General features: G+C 41.5%; 1 protein-coding gene across 1 annotated transcript in view; it reads right to left on the bottom strand.

Annotated features, from left to right (window-relative positions):
* Window positions 1–12,491, bottom strand: part of LRIG1 (leucine rich repeats and immunoglobulin like domains 1) — a 69,019-nt gene extending 56,528 nt beyond the window's left edge. Inside the window, exon 1 of the mRNA XM_069966915.1 lies at window positions 11,960–12,491. Within this exon, the coding sequence (XP_069823016.1) occupies window positions 11,960–12,144 (185 nt within the window). The 5' untranslated portion in view covers window positions 12,145–12,491. The remainder of the gene's footprint in view (window positions 1–11,959) is intronic.
* Between the last annotated feature and the right edge of the window lie 3,850 nt (window positions 12,492–16,341).

Genomic DNA, 16,341 nt, shown 5'->3' with positions numbered 1-16,341 from the left:
TATTTTCCATAACGATCAGCGTTTAGATGGTACGCTATATTGTATGGAAAATTCGTTTTGCGATCGCTTAAGCCTATCTCACACATTGGTTAAATCGGCGAACGACTGTTCACACGGAATGATCGGCTAATTTTTTTGCTAACGATCAACAACAATTTGAGAAGTTGTTGAAAGATCAAAATGAACGATTTCTCGCTCGTCGTTTGATCGTTCGCTCCGTTTACACGTACGATTATCCTTCGAATTTGATCGTTATTCGCACGATAATCGTTCCGTGTACACACAGCATAACTCTGCGATACATAACAAATGCCTCCCAGTACTATATTGATGATTTAACAGGAAATTAATAAGGCCTAGTGGGCATTAAAAATTGGAAATCATCAATGATCAATAAAAAGTTTTACATTGCATAATTATAATAAATTAAAAGTTCTTATTTTTCACTTACAAAAACTGCAGAGACACAAGACAGAGTCCCCCAACGTGAATGATGAACAAAAACACAAGTGATTGGGAGGAACAATGGGGGTCTTATACAGCCCTGGAGAGACTTCCTGCCCCTGCCCACCCACTGAGCTTAAGGGAACTATCACAACATCCTTCTGAAAGACGCTCTTGCCTGTGTATCATTAAGGATCAATTGACTCCAAATCCAGAGAGTAACTAAAAATTATCTGAAATGATGCTTCTGAATTGTCCATCTGATATATCTGTTTCCGGGAAAGCTGGGTAACAACCAATACGGCTGTGCTAACAATTCCTACAGGGGCTCTAGGATAAAAAAAATTGCCTCATTAGGCGGATATAATCTGATTTGCCATTCAGGAGTCTGGAAAAGCTGGGTGACTGCACTATATAAAGCGCACCACCCACAAGGCCAGACTCCAGACTGGGTTTATATTCTAACATTTTCTTTCACAACCTGTTAGTGAATACGATCCACGCTCTTGTTTGGAGTCTGTAAAATCCCTCTCCAAGCAGAGTAAACACTGGACATCAATACCCTGAGAATAAGACGGGAGGATTTGGATTTGCAGCCGTTGCCGTCTATGGGACATTAGAAACAAGAAGGACTCGACTTACACCAACAAAAATGTCATAAATCCACAAGAAAAACACAGCGCGCTTCCCACAAACAGAAAAAGAAAAGAAAATAATAAACCAACTGGATCCCTGTGGTTTGTAATGTTTAGAATGGAGCACCTGGCGCACAGTCCGCATGAAGAAGTTTCGCCTCACACTCCAGGTGCTCACATGTAAACAATAAAAGCGCCTCTCAATGCATCATACCAGCGATAGACGGGGATTGCACAATATTACACACTAAGGTTACAAATCCTAAGAGAACACGTCTATTGCCTCACTCCGGCTGTGACGTGCCACAGACTGTACTTAAAGGGCCCTCCAGATATACGACCAATGTAACACATGATCAGGGACAGATTCACTACGCATTATTAGGGGATTCTCAGCTCCTTATTTAGAGGTCCTCCATTTTATCAGCCAAAGTGAAGATCCATTACAAGGAGCATCCTAGCATTACAAGAACGGCCCGCTGATTATCCAAAAATAAGGCTTTACCCACTGCCTGTTGGGCCCCAATGATTAGATACTTATTAACTATTTGGCGGATAGATAAAAATTAACAATCTTGGGTTAAGCCGATTAGGACTTCAAAGTCTCCCTGTCAATAGAAAAAGCTTTCGATATGTCAAACATTTTGATCGGTTTTGTTCCGTGTGTTTAAACCCCCACTGACCTATAAAACAAGCTGGGAGAAGTGCAGATGCTCTTCACTCCACAACTCTATAGACTTATGAGATTGCAGGAAGCCAAGGAATGAAGCACCTAAGCGCACGATCTGAACACCTAGACCCTGACCAATCAAAGTTGTCTATGTGAGATGTAAAAAAGCTACTTGCTAAATGACAGGTACACTTTAAAGGGATACAGCGGTGATTTTTTTTTTCTATTTCAAATCAACTTGCATCTGAAAGTTGTACAAATTTGCAATTTACTTGCTCTATGCTCTATGTCCTGCAGGAAGTAGTGTATTCTTTCCAGTCTGACACAGTGCTCTCTGCTGCCACCTCTGTCCGTGACAGGAACTGTCCAGAGCAGAAGAAAATTCCCACCGAAAATCTCTCCTGCTCTGAATAGTTCCTGACCATTTATGACTCCAGCCTTTAGTGTACGTTCACACTTACCGTATCCGCAGCAGATTTCATTTAAATAACTGAACACAGCATCAAATCTGCTGCGGATACTGTAGGTGTGAACGCACCATTACATTGGTTTACACATGGTAGACCAGTGACAAAAAAAATTCAGCGACTATCACCTGAATATGCATTGCAGAAATCCAGGCACACAGACTTTCAGCAATTTTCTCCAAAAATGTGCCACATTTGAATGCAGCCTAAGACTATGGGGGCCATTTACTAAGGAGTCTAATGTGTGCAACTCTTCTAATGAGGATTGGTGCATATTTTGTTCCAATATCATGTGACTGATTCATTAAAATGTAGCACTATTTACCATAGTGAATGTATCTGATTAAAAAGTTGCAAAATTGCTAAAATTGCGCAAGCATATTCAACTGGTACTGACCAAGCGTAAGCTTGCACCTGTTTGTGCGATTTTTTTTATAAAGACTAAAAAGTTTTGGGAACTTTTGGGTGAATACTTAAAACAGGCAGATTAAAAAAAAGTTGCATCTAAAAAATATTCACTCATTGAATACTGGTTCATAAATAGAACTTGGGTGAAAATTCTAATTATTCACAAAAAATGGGCGCAAAGCCCTTGATAAATTTCCCCTTATGTTCCCACGATGTACTAAAGATTGCAAAGAACTAATAATATTCATGAACATTATTAACAACAACTCTCTCTTTGCAATCTTTAGTACGTCATGGGAACATAGCCTAAAGATGGATGTGTGGTTTGTGTAGCATCTGATCAGGGACGGACTAAATACTGTAGACTACATAAACTGGGTGCACTATTCTAGGAGACTGCAGAAGCCTGAGGAGCAAAGCTCCAACACTGAACTGAGCTGCATTTATTGAATTAAATGGAGCCATAAAACAGTTAAATCCCTCACACCCCGGCCTTGCCGGACAGCACTTGACCAAATCAAGGAAGACTGAAAGGTTGTTCAGTAGCCTCTTATCAGTACACAGAGAAAATTGTTTCCACTTGAGACAGGAGTGGAACTAAAGATAAGATAGACAAATCTTCTCCTGTATACAAGATTACAGCGAGTGACGGCCGAGCGGGAGGGGGAGCAAAAAGAGCAGAAATCTATGCATCCTACAGCTACACCCATTCAGATCCGTCTAGTTCAGCTCTGAGTCTACGGGACATATATGTAATACTAATAAAATAATATAGACGTAACACGGTTACCTTTTTTATTGCATTGTAGATTTTATTCATCCAATATGTAGGACTATTGGTGGTCACAGACGTTAGATTTCAATAGGAGGACTGTATTTGCTTGGAAGGAATCTACTAGACTTGAGCGCAACTCGAGCATGCGGCATTTGATTACCAGTGGCTGAAGTTGGATGCAGCCCTAGAGAGTCCTGGAAAATATGGATACAGCCATAGGTGGTATTAAAGGGGTTATCCAACATGGCAACTTTCTTTCAGAGACAACACGACTCTTGTGTCCGTTTGCAATTAAGCCCCATTCACTTTAATGGAACTGAGCAGCAAAACCCTGCCCGAGCTGGAGACAAGAGTGGTGCTGTCTCTGGAAGAAAGTGGCCATGTTTTTGTAGCGCTGAATAACCCCTTTGATGTTTTCCCGGACCGCCTAGGGCTGCATACAACTTTCTCAGCCACTGGTAATCAAATGCACAACGATAGGACTCAAGCATGCCGGAGTTATTATTGTTATTATTATTTATTTATAAAGCGCCCTTAATTCCAGAGCGCTATACAATAGATAGGGGTAACAAGCAGAAACAACACAAGATCACAACACATTACATGAAGGCAAAAGACAGGCTGGTACATGGGGGAAAAGTTGTGCTCATCTCTAGAATGCACAGATCTGTTTATGGTGATTCCAAGACTTCATGGTCTTATTTTATATAGTTTTGTTTCACTAGGAGATAAGTGGTGCCATATCCGTTAACCGCTTATATACTTAGTCCAACTAAAACTTAGTTGGTAATATGTGGATGGTTCACTCAATATGGCTCAGGCCTTATAAAATAAGCGCCACTTCCACAGACAAGGCTGATGACCAGACAAAAACTTTTTGTACACGTGCCCCCCCTGTGCTATAGAACAAGCAAGCCACATGTGAGAAGCATTAGATGAAGGAGGTTGTGGTAGAACAGAGCCCCCTGCCCATTCCTGAGAGCAGCTGAGGCCTCACTTCCTTTCGCCTAAAAGCAAATGCTTCATCACCGGAGCTGAAGAGTATTTTGACAAGTGGAATTCACATGTGGTGGACAAAAGCTGCACGTAAAGCCTGACCAGACCCGGGCCGCATAGAAACGGCTGATGGAACCATTGTGGAGCCCATCTGTATCCAGTATGTCTAATGATCCCACCATCAGGAGTCAGCTCTCATACATATGTATGGAAATAACATTCGGAGCAACTTACGTGTAACATGCCAAATGTCCTATGGAGATGGGGGTTATCTATAGGGGAACAAAGCTCTGTGGGTATATTCACACAGTGCAGCCAAATGCCGCAAGGTGCTGTGATTTACCCTTGTACTCACAAACTATTTCATAGTATTCACTACAGTAATCCTTGGTTTAACCACACCATGGAAGTATACCCCACTAGGCAAAACACCGTAAACTAACCCTATAAGAGCAACTTCCAGGCCAGTTCACCTTTTTGGTTGGTCCACAATAGGTGGTCTCAACAGACAAAGAAAAAGTCTGGCTTGAGAATCAAATTTATTTGGGGTACAGTGGTCACCTGTGTTCTGGACTTTGTTGAGATATTTGGGTTATTCTGTGTCTACGGCTTTTACATTTGGACAAAAAAAAAAACGTATATCCACTTATTTAAGGTTTATAGGGATGATGTGCAATTGCAAAAAAATCCATCCGAGATGGATTTCTTATAACTGTCAAGTCACAGTAAATGGGGATGATGTGCAATTGCAAAAAAAAAATCCAGCAGAGATGGATTTCTTATTACTGTCGAGGAGAGGAGAGGTTTTCTATGGGGATTTGCTACTACTCTGGACAGAACAGAAGCATATATAGAAGAATATATCACTTCCTGCAGGACATACAGCAGCTGATAAGTACTGGAAGGCTTGAATATTTTTTTATAGAAGTAATTTACAAACATGAATAACTGACAGTTGAGTTTGCACCTTTAGCAACTATTCAGCTGTATAACTATAAACACGCATATGTTATTTGCATGGAGACAGAAGGGTCTGCGGCTGCTGAGGACCTTTTCTAGCCTCCACAGACATGCCAAAATCATCTGTCAATAAGTCTAAAGTGTGGATGGAGAAACAAAGTTCAACAAACAATATTTGACTCCTTACTTGCTGATCAATAATCAATGATTTTATAACGATTTTATATCGATAACGATCGAATTCGAACGATAATCGTACGTGTAAACGCAGCGAACGATCTAACGACGAACGAGAAATCGTTCATTTTGATCTTTCAACATGTTCTCAAATCCTCGTTCACAAAAAATTCGCAGATCGTTCCGTGTAAACAGTCGTTCGCCGATTTAACCAATGTGTGAGATAGGCTTAAGCGATCGCAAAACGAATTTCCGTACGATATAATGTACAGCCTAAACGCTGATTGTTATGAAAAAAAATCGTTACTCCGACATTGTTAATCGTACGATCGGGCCAATTATCGTTTCGTGTAAACGCACCTTAAGTAATAATTATATAAATACACTAGTAACAAAAATCATGATGAGCTGTTCAGTGCCTCATTGTAACTATTACCTACTCGGAGTGAGTGATGATGATGTTTCTCACCCCTTTACACCGTCACACAGTTCATTGACCTATTTTTGACTTTTTTTTTTTTAAGTTTACAACTGACAGTACAAAATCCCGTCCCCCTCCCCCAGCTGCGCCTGAACCTACATTTAAACAAGGTCACCAGAGGAAAAGCTAGAATTAATTTTTTAGTAGGCCCTGAGGCACATTATCCTTATTTTCACACTTCACACTGCGCCGCTGTCATTTTTCCACACAGCGTTACTATTACAAGCACTTCTGCAGCGGCAGCCGAGACGTTACTGGAAAGAAAGCCTCCATCTCCTGTAGTCTAACACATTGCATATTTACACACGGCCACTGGAACTGGAAAGGGTGGGAAGATTTCTCAGGGAGCTTTTGTGATGGAAAAGGTCTGATGCAGTTGTTCCCTAACCTGCAGCTCCCACCATGCCCCACAGCCTTCGGGATGGTGAGAGTTGTAGTTTTGCAATAGGTTAGGGAAAGACTGGCTGTTTTTAGAAGAGACTCATTCTCACATTAGTACAGTATAAAAACAGAAGTGTACTAAAACCTTTAAAAGCACAAAAATATGTAAATAAAATTAATTAAATGAAAAAAAATAAGAATAGAATCATTTAAAAGAATAGAACAATTAATTGATTTTTTTTTTTTTTTAAGTGAAATGTTATGCTCTAGGAAAGAAGCTGTCACACAGCTTTTATATACTCCTGAAAGGTAGAAATTTATAATCCTATTGAGCTAAAAAAAATAAATAAAATATATATATTTTTTTTTTTACCACTGTGGATATACTTTCTCTGTTATATACAGATTGTGCTTTTTGTTGTGTTTTTAGCATGCATTAGTTTTTGTGGGGCTAATGCATAAAAAGCATGACCACTTTCTTCCAGAAACAGCACCACTCTTCTCCATTTCAGGTGTGGTTTTGCATTCCATTCACTTCAATGGAACGGAGTTGCAAAACTACACCCAAACTGGTGACAGGAGTGGTCCAGTTTCTGGAAGTAAGTGGTCACGCTTTTCTAAGCCTGGATAACCCCTTTAGGAAGAACCCATTGTATAATATATAATATAGGATTATATGGAATAAAACCTTCATCTTTTCTGCCATATCCAGGGATGGACAGATGGACACACAATCCCCTATGGATAAGCAAACATGTAAATCAAAAAGAAACAAAGTACTAATTCTAAAAGTCAATAGTGGTTCACTGGACTAGTCATAAAAGGGCCGGATTTAGGCATCCCTTATCATTGTGCCAATAATATACATCAATAAAACACGGAGGGACAACTACACGCCTGGTATACATGTGTTTAACAAAAACCTTAAGGGTGCGTTCACACATACAGGATCCGCAGCAGATTTGATGGTGATTTGATGCTGTGTTCAGTTATTTTGACCAAAACAGCTGTAGATCTTCAGCAGAAAAAATTGCTGCGATACAGTGTGTGTGAAGCTTCCCTAATAGTTCTAAATTTCTCTGAATAATGAGGCCACTCGGCTCAGTGGGTAAGTACACCAACACCTAGAAACATGTTTAATAGGTAGCTGAATATAATCCAATTTCAGATGTGTTGGCTATAGAGTGGGTAAGATAAGTGGCATTGATCCAGTATAGAAGCCCCTTCTCTCCATCCTTAGTGAAAAGCTAAGCGCACTTGATGATCTCAACAGACACAGTCAGGGTGATTTCAGGGTATATTTACGGTCACATCAATTCGACACCATGTAGCGCAAGTACAAGAGGAAGCAACATGACAGCAGGTGCCCAACAGTGCCTCTCTGGCCAATGGAAAAACTGCACCTTCCAAAAAAGAAATAAAAATCTGGTAACACTTCACTTTGTGGATACACACTATTGTACAACGACTTCATGTGCTACAGACCTCTGTAGTATTACTATGGACTACTTCTATACACTGAAGAATCAGGAAAATAAATTCAGTAAGGGTTGAGGGGGAAGTAAATGTATTCATGGCTGCTAATAGGAATTCTGCAAAAATCTGTCTGTATGTGTGATCATGGCAATACACACACATATAAAGGGAAATCCCAAGAGAAGATGTACAAGACCAGAGTATAAAAAAGTATATTATATCAATAAAATAAAAAAAAGTTTATTAAAATGTATATATTTTTTTCCTATTAAAGGATCGCGTGAATTTTAATGAGAATTGTAGTGAATGGACGCCTCCTTAAAAAAAAAAAAAAAAAAAAAAAAAAAAAAAAAAAAAAAACAGAAAAAAAAAACACTAAGCCAGGATGGGATAAACCAGAAGATAATACAAGGCTTCCCCTGATCACTTAAGCAACGTTATTGCTATAATAAAGAAACCACAAGAAGCCATTAAATTATGTCTGGGAGAAGGGGGGGGGGGGGGGGGGGGGGGAAATCACTGTGGACTTAATGGAACATTATCCATACGGCAGCGCAGTACATGGTGGGGGGTGGGGGTCTCCACTGTAGGAACGTGACACAAATTTTAGATTACTTTAAAATCCTATGAAATTACATACAGGAATTGTTACGTAATGTCTCAAATAACTTTATTACTCCGACAACAACTTTATTTCCTCCAATATTCACATCCACGTCAGGCAGACAGGATGGTAAGCATCACATGATGCGGGCCTGATAGACCCCAACAACATATCACAGATATATTTGGATGTGTTGGCCTCTGCATCATGACGTTATACTAGATTGTTCATGGGATCTGTCTGTATTGTCTCAAGGTTTATGTCATTTGGAGGGGATAACAATACAGTGATACATCATGTAGTGGCCATATTGGGTGTCACTCACTATCTAGCAATGATAAATCAGAATTTGAGGAATAGTGCTTGACAGATATAAATCGGATGTTTCAATTTCTTCTATCTACTAGTTGATTTTTTTTCCACTTAAGGGGGAAATGCCCTTCAAAACATAACGACCCATCTGGGATCCTGTGGTCGCATGAGTCAGACAAGTGCTTGGAAAAGTTATAAAAGAGGGAAACTCATGGCCAAGAGTAAAAAAAAAAGTATGCAGTTCACGACCCTTGGAAACGTAAGACTGCATCATCTACTGTACTTAATATAGTCAATCATCTACCACCACACATTACTACACAGAGCCCATTGCTTTCTATAGGACAGTTAAAGGGGTTATGACCTTACTAAGTTATAGAAACAGATTTACAGTACAGTATTCCCATCCGGGCCTCATGGGGACATGGTTTATGATTTCCACCTGTTAATTTGCCCTTTTATCACGAGGAATGATCAAAGCGGACATAAAACTACAATGGTCCAACATATGTTTAACCCAGCGCAGACTGGACTGTCTGGGGACGAGAAGAATTCTAATCATGGTGGGAAAAGCAAATTGGTAAAACAACAAACTTCTTGATTGTATCTTAAAGGCAGACAAATATATACTTATATATAGTGATATATTTATATGACTTTTTAGCTTTTTGGTCACCAGCATGAAGTGATAATCTGTATACTCAACTACAATCAAATCTGACAGCGATTCTAGGAACAGTCACAGCACAATGATGGGTTTATTGGCAGGATCATTCTGAATTAATGTATTACACTGTGTACTTGAGCTGAAGCAGCCGAACCATGAACTAGAATCCCTATAGTAGTGTTCCCCAACCTGTGGCTCTCCAGCTGTTACAAAGCTACAACTCCCATCATGTCCAGATCAGAGCATGATGGGAGCTGTATTTTGCAACAGGTTGGGGACACTACTTTAAACTAACAAATTAAAAAAAACAAACACTTTGCACCTGCAAACCAAACTACAAAAGACATTGTATAACAAAGACCGGATCAATAACCATTCAATCAGTTTCCTTATATCAAATAGTGGAGATTAGTGAGACTAGTAAAGCCCAACTTCAAATCTTTTCTGTAAGAGAACATGTACTATGTGCAGGAGAGGAAGACTCCCACCTTCTCACAGCAGATACCCCCGAGGGGCCCATCTCATCTAATCTTTCAATCAAATTACAACGGACATAAAGGACCATCAAGACTCACAGCAGAATACTGACTACCCCTTCTATATATACAGCCAGTGGTCAGATCTGCTCCTTGTTTTCACCAAAACCAGGAATGGATCCAAAACACAAGAAACAGTGAAACTCTTTCCATGGTCGTTTTGCCCTCTGTGTTGGTTCCATTCCAGGTTTTGAGAGGGGGGGGGGGGGGATACTGAAATACGAGGTGTGAACCCAGCGTGAAGGTGATACCATAGGGGTAATGGAAAGAAATCGATAATATTTAGAAACAGAAAAATAAATAAAAGGTAATAAGAATCAATACTTACATTTAAATATTATTTGGATTTTGTTTGGAATTTCTGTAGTGCATTCAGTTCCCACAGAGCTGTATATTAACTATATCAGGCCCTGACTTAGCTTAGTGGCCAAAAAGACCCCGACAAGGGGCAAGCTCAACTTTTTTTAAAAGTTTAGAAAGTTCTAAAGCTGCAGGAACAGTCAAACCTTGCACACTGTACATACAGATATATTTAGGGCCATGTTCACACTACGTATATTTCAGTCAGTATTGTGGTCCTCATATTGCAACCAAAACCAGGAGTGGATTGAAAACACAGAAAGGCTCTGTTCACACACTGTTGAAATTGTGAGGATTGCCGTCATTTAACACCAAATAACGTCCGTTATTTAAAAACAACGCCCATTGCTTAAAACTAATGGGAATTATTTGCCATCAAACACCCTCAATTTCATCACTGTGTGAACATAGACTTCCCGTGTTTTCAATCCACTCCTGGTTTTGGTTGCAAAATACTAAGCAATAACACAGTGTGGGAACATAGCCTAAGAATATAGTCCCACATGACCAACGTCTTGAAGATTTGAGGTCATTTTCCTAATTATCTTCAATAGGGTCAAAATCTGCAACGTATCAACCAGGTGTGAACGTACCCCGATACACTTTACACGGTGTCCTAAGAAAGTTTTCACATTTAAAAACTAAAAAAAAAAAAATTTATCCCCCAAAGTCTTAAAAACTTTTAAAAGAAACCTTAAAAACGTGAACTCCAATAACAGAAGCCCTCGCACTTCAATAAGTGATTCTATGCAGTCGGCAACTATAAAATCATATTAGCAATAATTCATCGGCCTCTAATTTGCATCATGTGTTTTCCCAACATTCGAATGTAAAATCCGACCTGAAAACATGGATTACATTATATAGCCGTATTTTATAAGTACACAAAGCATTGCTTGGCAGATCTCCCAATGCTGCGCGCACACCTGGTGCATAAGGAGTAATAATAAGGGGAATATTACAATAATGTATACACTAGGGTGCCCCTTCCCCCCCACCCCATCTGTATACAGGAGATACACGATAACCAGGAGACTTGGGATCAGCTCCCAGGGATATTTGTTTCCTAGGATGTATATCAACCAGTTGTGAAACTACAACTCTGACTGTCAGGAGTCTGATGGGAGTTGTAGCTCTGGAAGGCCACAGGCTGGAGATCAATGCTATAGACGTAGACAGGGGTGAGTATAGCACATGCCCTATCCATTCCTTTAATCCAGAATAAAAGCAGATGTCAGCACGGTCCTCCTCGCTTTATATACTTTATATTATAACATTGTTCTTCAATGGTTGCACAACTACAACTCCTATCATGCCATGGAGAGTTGTGGTTATACAAAAAGCTGGGAAGCCGCAGGTTGGGGATCACAGCTTTATAACCATCTGGTAATCCAGAACCTATGACAATCCAGAGCTGGTCAAGGTATATTCACATGTGGCAGATACTCTGCAGATTTTGGGAAAAGTGGGGAAATCTGCATTGTATGGGCCATGTGTGAACACAGCCTAATGCTGGATGAGAGGATGGTAACAGTATACAGGTGACATATACACAAAGACAACATGTGGCCAGTGTTGACATATGATGATAGGGAGCTGGCAGGACTTACAGGTGGGCTGCCCATGCTGGCAGGTGAGTGGGCACCTCTGTGAGCCCCAGGTTGCTGCAGTCCACCAGATCCCCAGTGCAGCTGCAGCTGGTGGGACAGGGGGTCCTGGAAGCCAAGCAACATCCCAGAAGTAGGAGAAGGAGGCTGGGATCCTGCAGGAGACTCCTTCCTGCCCGGGGCTGCATGTTATAATCCGCACCGTACTGTAATGACAGATGAGAGCTGGGGATGAGCCGCTGCCGCTGGTGATGGTTACACTGGAGCGATCACTGATCCTTCCATGTCCGGGGAGATCACAGGGGGCGCAGCAGATAAGGGGGTGACCATCGGGGAGAAGCGCCCAGCCAGCCGCGGGGTGATACTCCTCACTCCTAGCTCCGATATAGCGATCCCGATCCTGTACGGCTCCCGGCGGACGTGTCCAGCAGACGCCGCTCACAGGGGGACACGGAGCTCGCTGGCTATCCCGGGCAGCAGCGCACACTCTCACTCCCGCTGTAGATCCCCCTGCAGACAGCGCTGCTCTGTTCCCTTGCCTGGACTGCCTGGCTTCAATCCGCCCAGTAACGCGCGCTCTGATTGGCTCCGGCGGGCAGTAAGTCATTGGCGGCTGTGTCGAGGCTTCTGATTGGTCAGCCACGTCCCCCTTTCGCACCCTCGCTTTTTTCTTACACTTGTAACTTTTGCAACTTTTTGATTTTGTTGGCTAGAGGCGGCGGCGTGTGCGCGGGGTATGTGGGGAGCGGCGTTATACAGAGGCACAGCCATAGGGATAACGGCGCTGCTTAGCTGTAATAACCAGATTGTGGCGATATAGAGAGGTAGCACGGAGATGGGGAGTCCTCCTCGTCCTCTAAGAGCCCTAACTCTTATGAGGGCTTGTTTTTTGTGGGACCAGTAGTACTTTGTGATGGCACAAAGTAACCATAAAATATACCATGTAAATGTAAAAAATAATAATAAATTATATATATATATATATATATATATATATATATATACTGTATGTATATATATTATATATATATATATATATATATATATATATATAATGTGTATATATTGCAATCTTGCAGATTTGGTGGCTTCGTTTTTACGCTGTTTACCATGTACTAAAAATTGTAAAAAAATGTTTAGGTCGGTACAATAAAAGTGATACACAATTTTATGTTTTAATGCTTTAAAAGAAAAAAATGTTTTTAATGCTTTGAACCCCTTTATCATCATGACCCTTATAACTTTTTTCATTTTCCATTTTTTGCGCCATCCTCTTTATCAGTACCACAATGGGGTAGATGAAACTCTGATCACATTGGATCTTTTTCTGAGATGTGAAATCAACAATACCGGCATTTGTTTGTTTTTTGTTTAATTTTTTTATTTAAAGGAGTACTCCGGCGAAGGGCACTTTTTTGATGGGACCGGGGAGGGGGTGACTGAGGAAAAAGACGTCCACTCACCTCCCCGGTTCCAGCGGCAGGTCCCGCATCGCGGCGCTCTGGTCCCCGGTTCCCGGCCGCTTCCTGGTGTCTGACGCCGCCCGAGATGCTACGTCTCAGGGCCGCTCAGCCATTCAGTGAAGGAGGCGGGATCTGAGCGGACTTGACACGGATCCCGCCTCCTTCACTGAGTGGCTTAGCGGACCTGAGACGTAGCATCTTGGGTGGCGTCAGACACCAAGAAGCGGCCGGGGACCGGAGCGCCGCGATGCGGGACCCGCTGCTGGAACCGGGGAGATGAGTAGACGTGTTTTTCCTCAGCCACCCCCTCCCCGGTCCCATCAAAAAACTGCCCCCCCCCCCCCCCCCCCCCGCTGTAGTACCCCTTTAAATGAGAAGTCCAGCGATTTGAAAAATGTTCACATCCAGACATCCAGCAGGAGTTTATGTTATGAACAACCATTATTTACTTCTCCCCGTACCCGGGAAGTGCTGGTTTAAAGGCTCCAGGACACCCGCCGGAGGGCATTTTCCCTTAAGTTCTAAAGATGTCATGATTCGGCGGAAAAATGCCTGTCCCAGCTAATGGATTGCCTGCTCAGCCAATCAGTGCCAATCAATGCCTGCAGCGATGTCTCCTCTCAGTCATTGACTGGCTGAGTGGGAAGTCCATCAACTGGGTTGTGACGTTGACAGTGCGGGAGACCCCAGAGCTGGCAGGGGTCCCTGAGTGGTAATCCAGTGCTGAAGAGGGACAGGGAGAGGTGAGTTGGGATTGTTTGTTATGTTCCCCCTGCTCTTGCCAGATGAAAACATTTTGGAGTGGCATACAGCCACACATTGCACAAGCTGAAGGGAGTAATGAGCTTCTATGTGAATTTATTAAAGGAAGAATACAACTGCTAAGGAGGCTTAAAATAATCAAATACACTATACGCATGTTCAGAAATGTATAGATCTGCAGCACATGTTTCCTCTTTGAAGACCTATGTGGTTAAAACGCTGATCTGACACATGTATTCTGACTACTGGTAGGTGTGAATATGTCCACAATCTTACATGAGTCAGATCCAGTCAATAAAATTATTTAGATCATTTGTAATAATGTTATCATATTAATTTATGGCCGGTCTGAGTACAGTTTACGCTGATTATAGACAGAAAATAGCAGTAAATAGCCACTGTCATCTCAACTATTGATTTACATAAATCATCAAGGAAATACAAGAAACTCGTGTACCCTTGTATGCCTCTTTCTTCTCTTAGTAGAAACAAGATTTGTACACCGATATTCACACTGGGCATTATGTGTCACTTATGTTCTTCACTTATTACGCTCCTTTACTGCTTTCCTGTTGGCACTCATGGACATTAAGCCTCAATATGAGAGAGAAAGGTGTAACCAGGGCGACTAGAAGTGGCTGAAGAAGTTATGGTGCGTTTACACAGGCAGATTTATCTGACAGATTTTTGAAGCCAAAGCCAGGAACAGACTATAAACAGGGAAGCGGTCATAAAGAAAAGACTCAGATTTCTCCTCTTTTTAAATCCATTCCTGGTTTTGGCTTCCAAAATCTGTCAGATAAATCTGCCAGTGTAAACGCACCATTAGATGCAGCCCTAGGGAGTTTTCTAGGCAGTCTAAAACAAGCGGCTAATGGATAGGGCACCACTTATCTCCTAGTGAACCAAAACTACATAAACTAAGCCATAAAACCATAAAGTCTTGGAGTCACCAAAAACATCAGATCTATGGATTCTAGAGATGAGTGCAACTCTGGCATGCAAGTCCGACCGTTCGGTATTTAAATACTGGTGGCTGTAGAAGCTTGATGCAGCCCTAGGGAGTGCTGGAAAACATGGATACAGCCTATGGCATGGGCTTCCTAGGGCTACATCCAACTTCTTCAGCCACCAGTTATCAAATGGTGCATGCTTGGGTTTGAACGAACCTGAGCGTGCTGGAGATTCACTTAACTCGCTCAACTGTTAATTTGTATATTTTCTAGGCTTTTTCCCCCACATTTTTTTTTTGAAAAAACATCTTTGGCTCATATGATCAATGTATCAGATAAATTTGTAAATGAAAAAAAAATGTACATAATAAACACAATAAAAAAAAGCACCACATTATTTTGGGAAAACATCAGAAAAACTGCATAAAAATGGGACTGAGGTCTTCGAGTGTTTGTTTTTTTATTTTTTTCATGCAACCACCAGCAGTATAGAAAGTTTTTTAAGCATCTGGATAACAACTTTAAAATAAGTCTACTAGATCCTATCAAACAAGTCACATTCTATTCTTCAGGACTCCTCTTTTCCTTATCCTATTGTTCATTCCATTATCTCATCCTTCACCCTCTGGAGCGCGGCCACCTGTTGCTATATGTCCTTTCCACACCACCCATTTTTTATTTGCATTAAAATGTGTGTTTTGTTGTAGTAAAACTTCCCACCCCCAAAAGCTTACTAGAGGAGTTGACCCGCCATTTTAAGTTGTTCCCTATCCACAGCATAGGGGATAACTGATCGCAGGGGTGGTAGGGTCCAACTGTGACTGAATTTTTTTAACAGCCCTGTACTACAGATTTAACCACAGATCACCTTCATGTCTTCAGAAAAATCCTCAAAATATGATGGGAGCTGCAGACACTTTTAGATAGCCCATAGGGTATAAAAGTTTTCTGGAGCTGATGGTGATTTCCAAACTTATAAAACCTCCTTTTTATTTCGGAGCCCAATGTCAAGGAGGCGGAGTTGGGCTGCTCAAGTGCCACAGCCTGACACACCTCCTCACTCATCTTCAACATGATTCATGTATAAGCTCTGTATGCCAAGCAAGTAGGGGCTGGAAGATATGCCAGGCCGTAGCATCCAAGCAGCTTAGCCTTGCCGGGTATATTTTTAAAAAAGTCAGATGACCCCTTTAGGGTCCCATATGGG

Source organism: Dendropsophus ebraccatus, chromosome 4 (assembly GCF_027789765.1).
Source record: "Dendropsophus ebraccatus isolate aDenEbr1 chromosome 4, aDenEbr1.pat, whole genome shotgun sequence".
In the NCBI taxonomy this organism is placed as follows: Eukaryota; Metazoa; Chordata; class Amphibia; order Anura; family Hylidae; genus Dendropsophus; species Dendropsophus ebraccatus.
The sequence above is the reverse complement of the archived record's forward strand: the minus strand, read 5'-3'. Positions and strand labels throughout refer to the sequence as shown.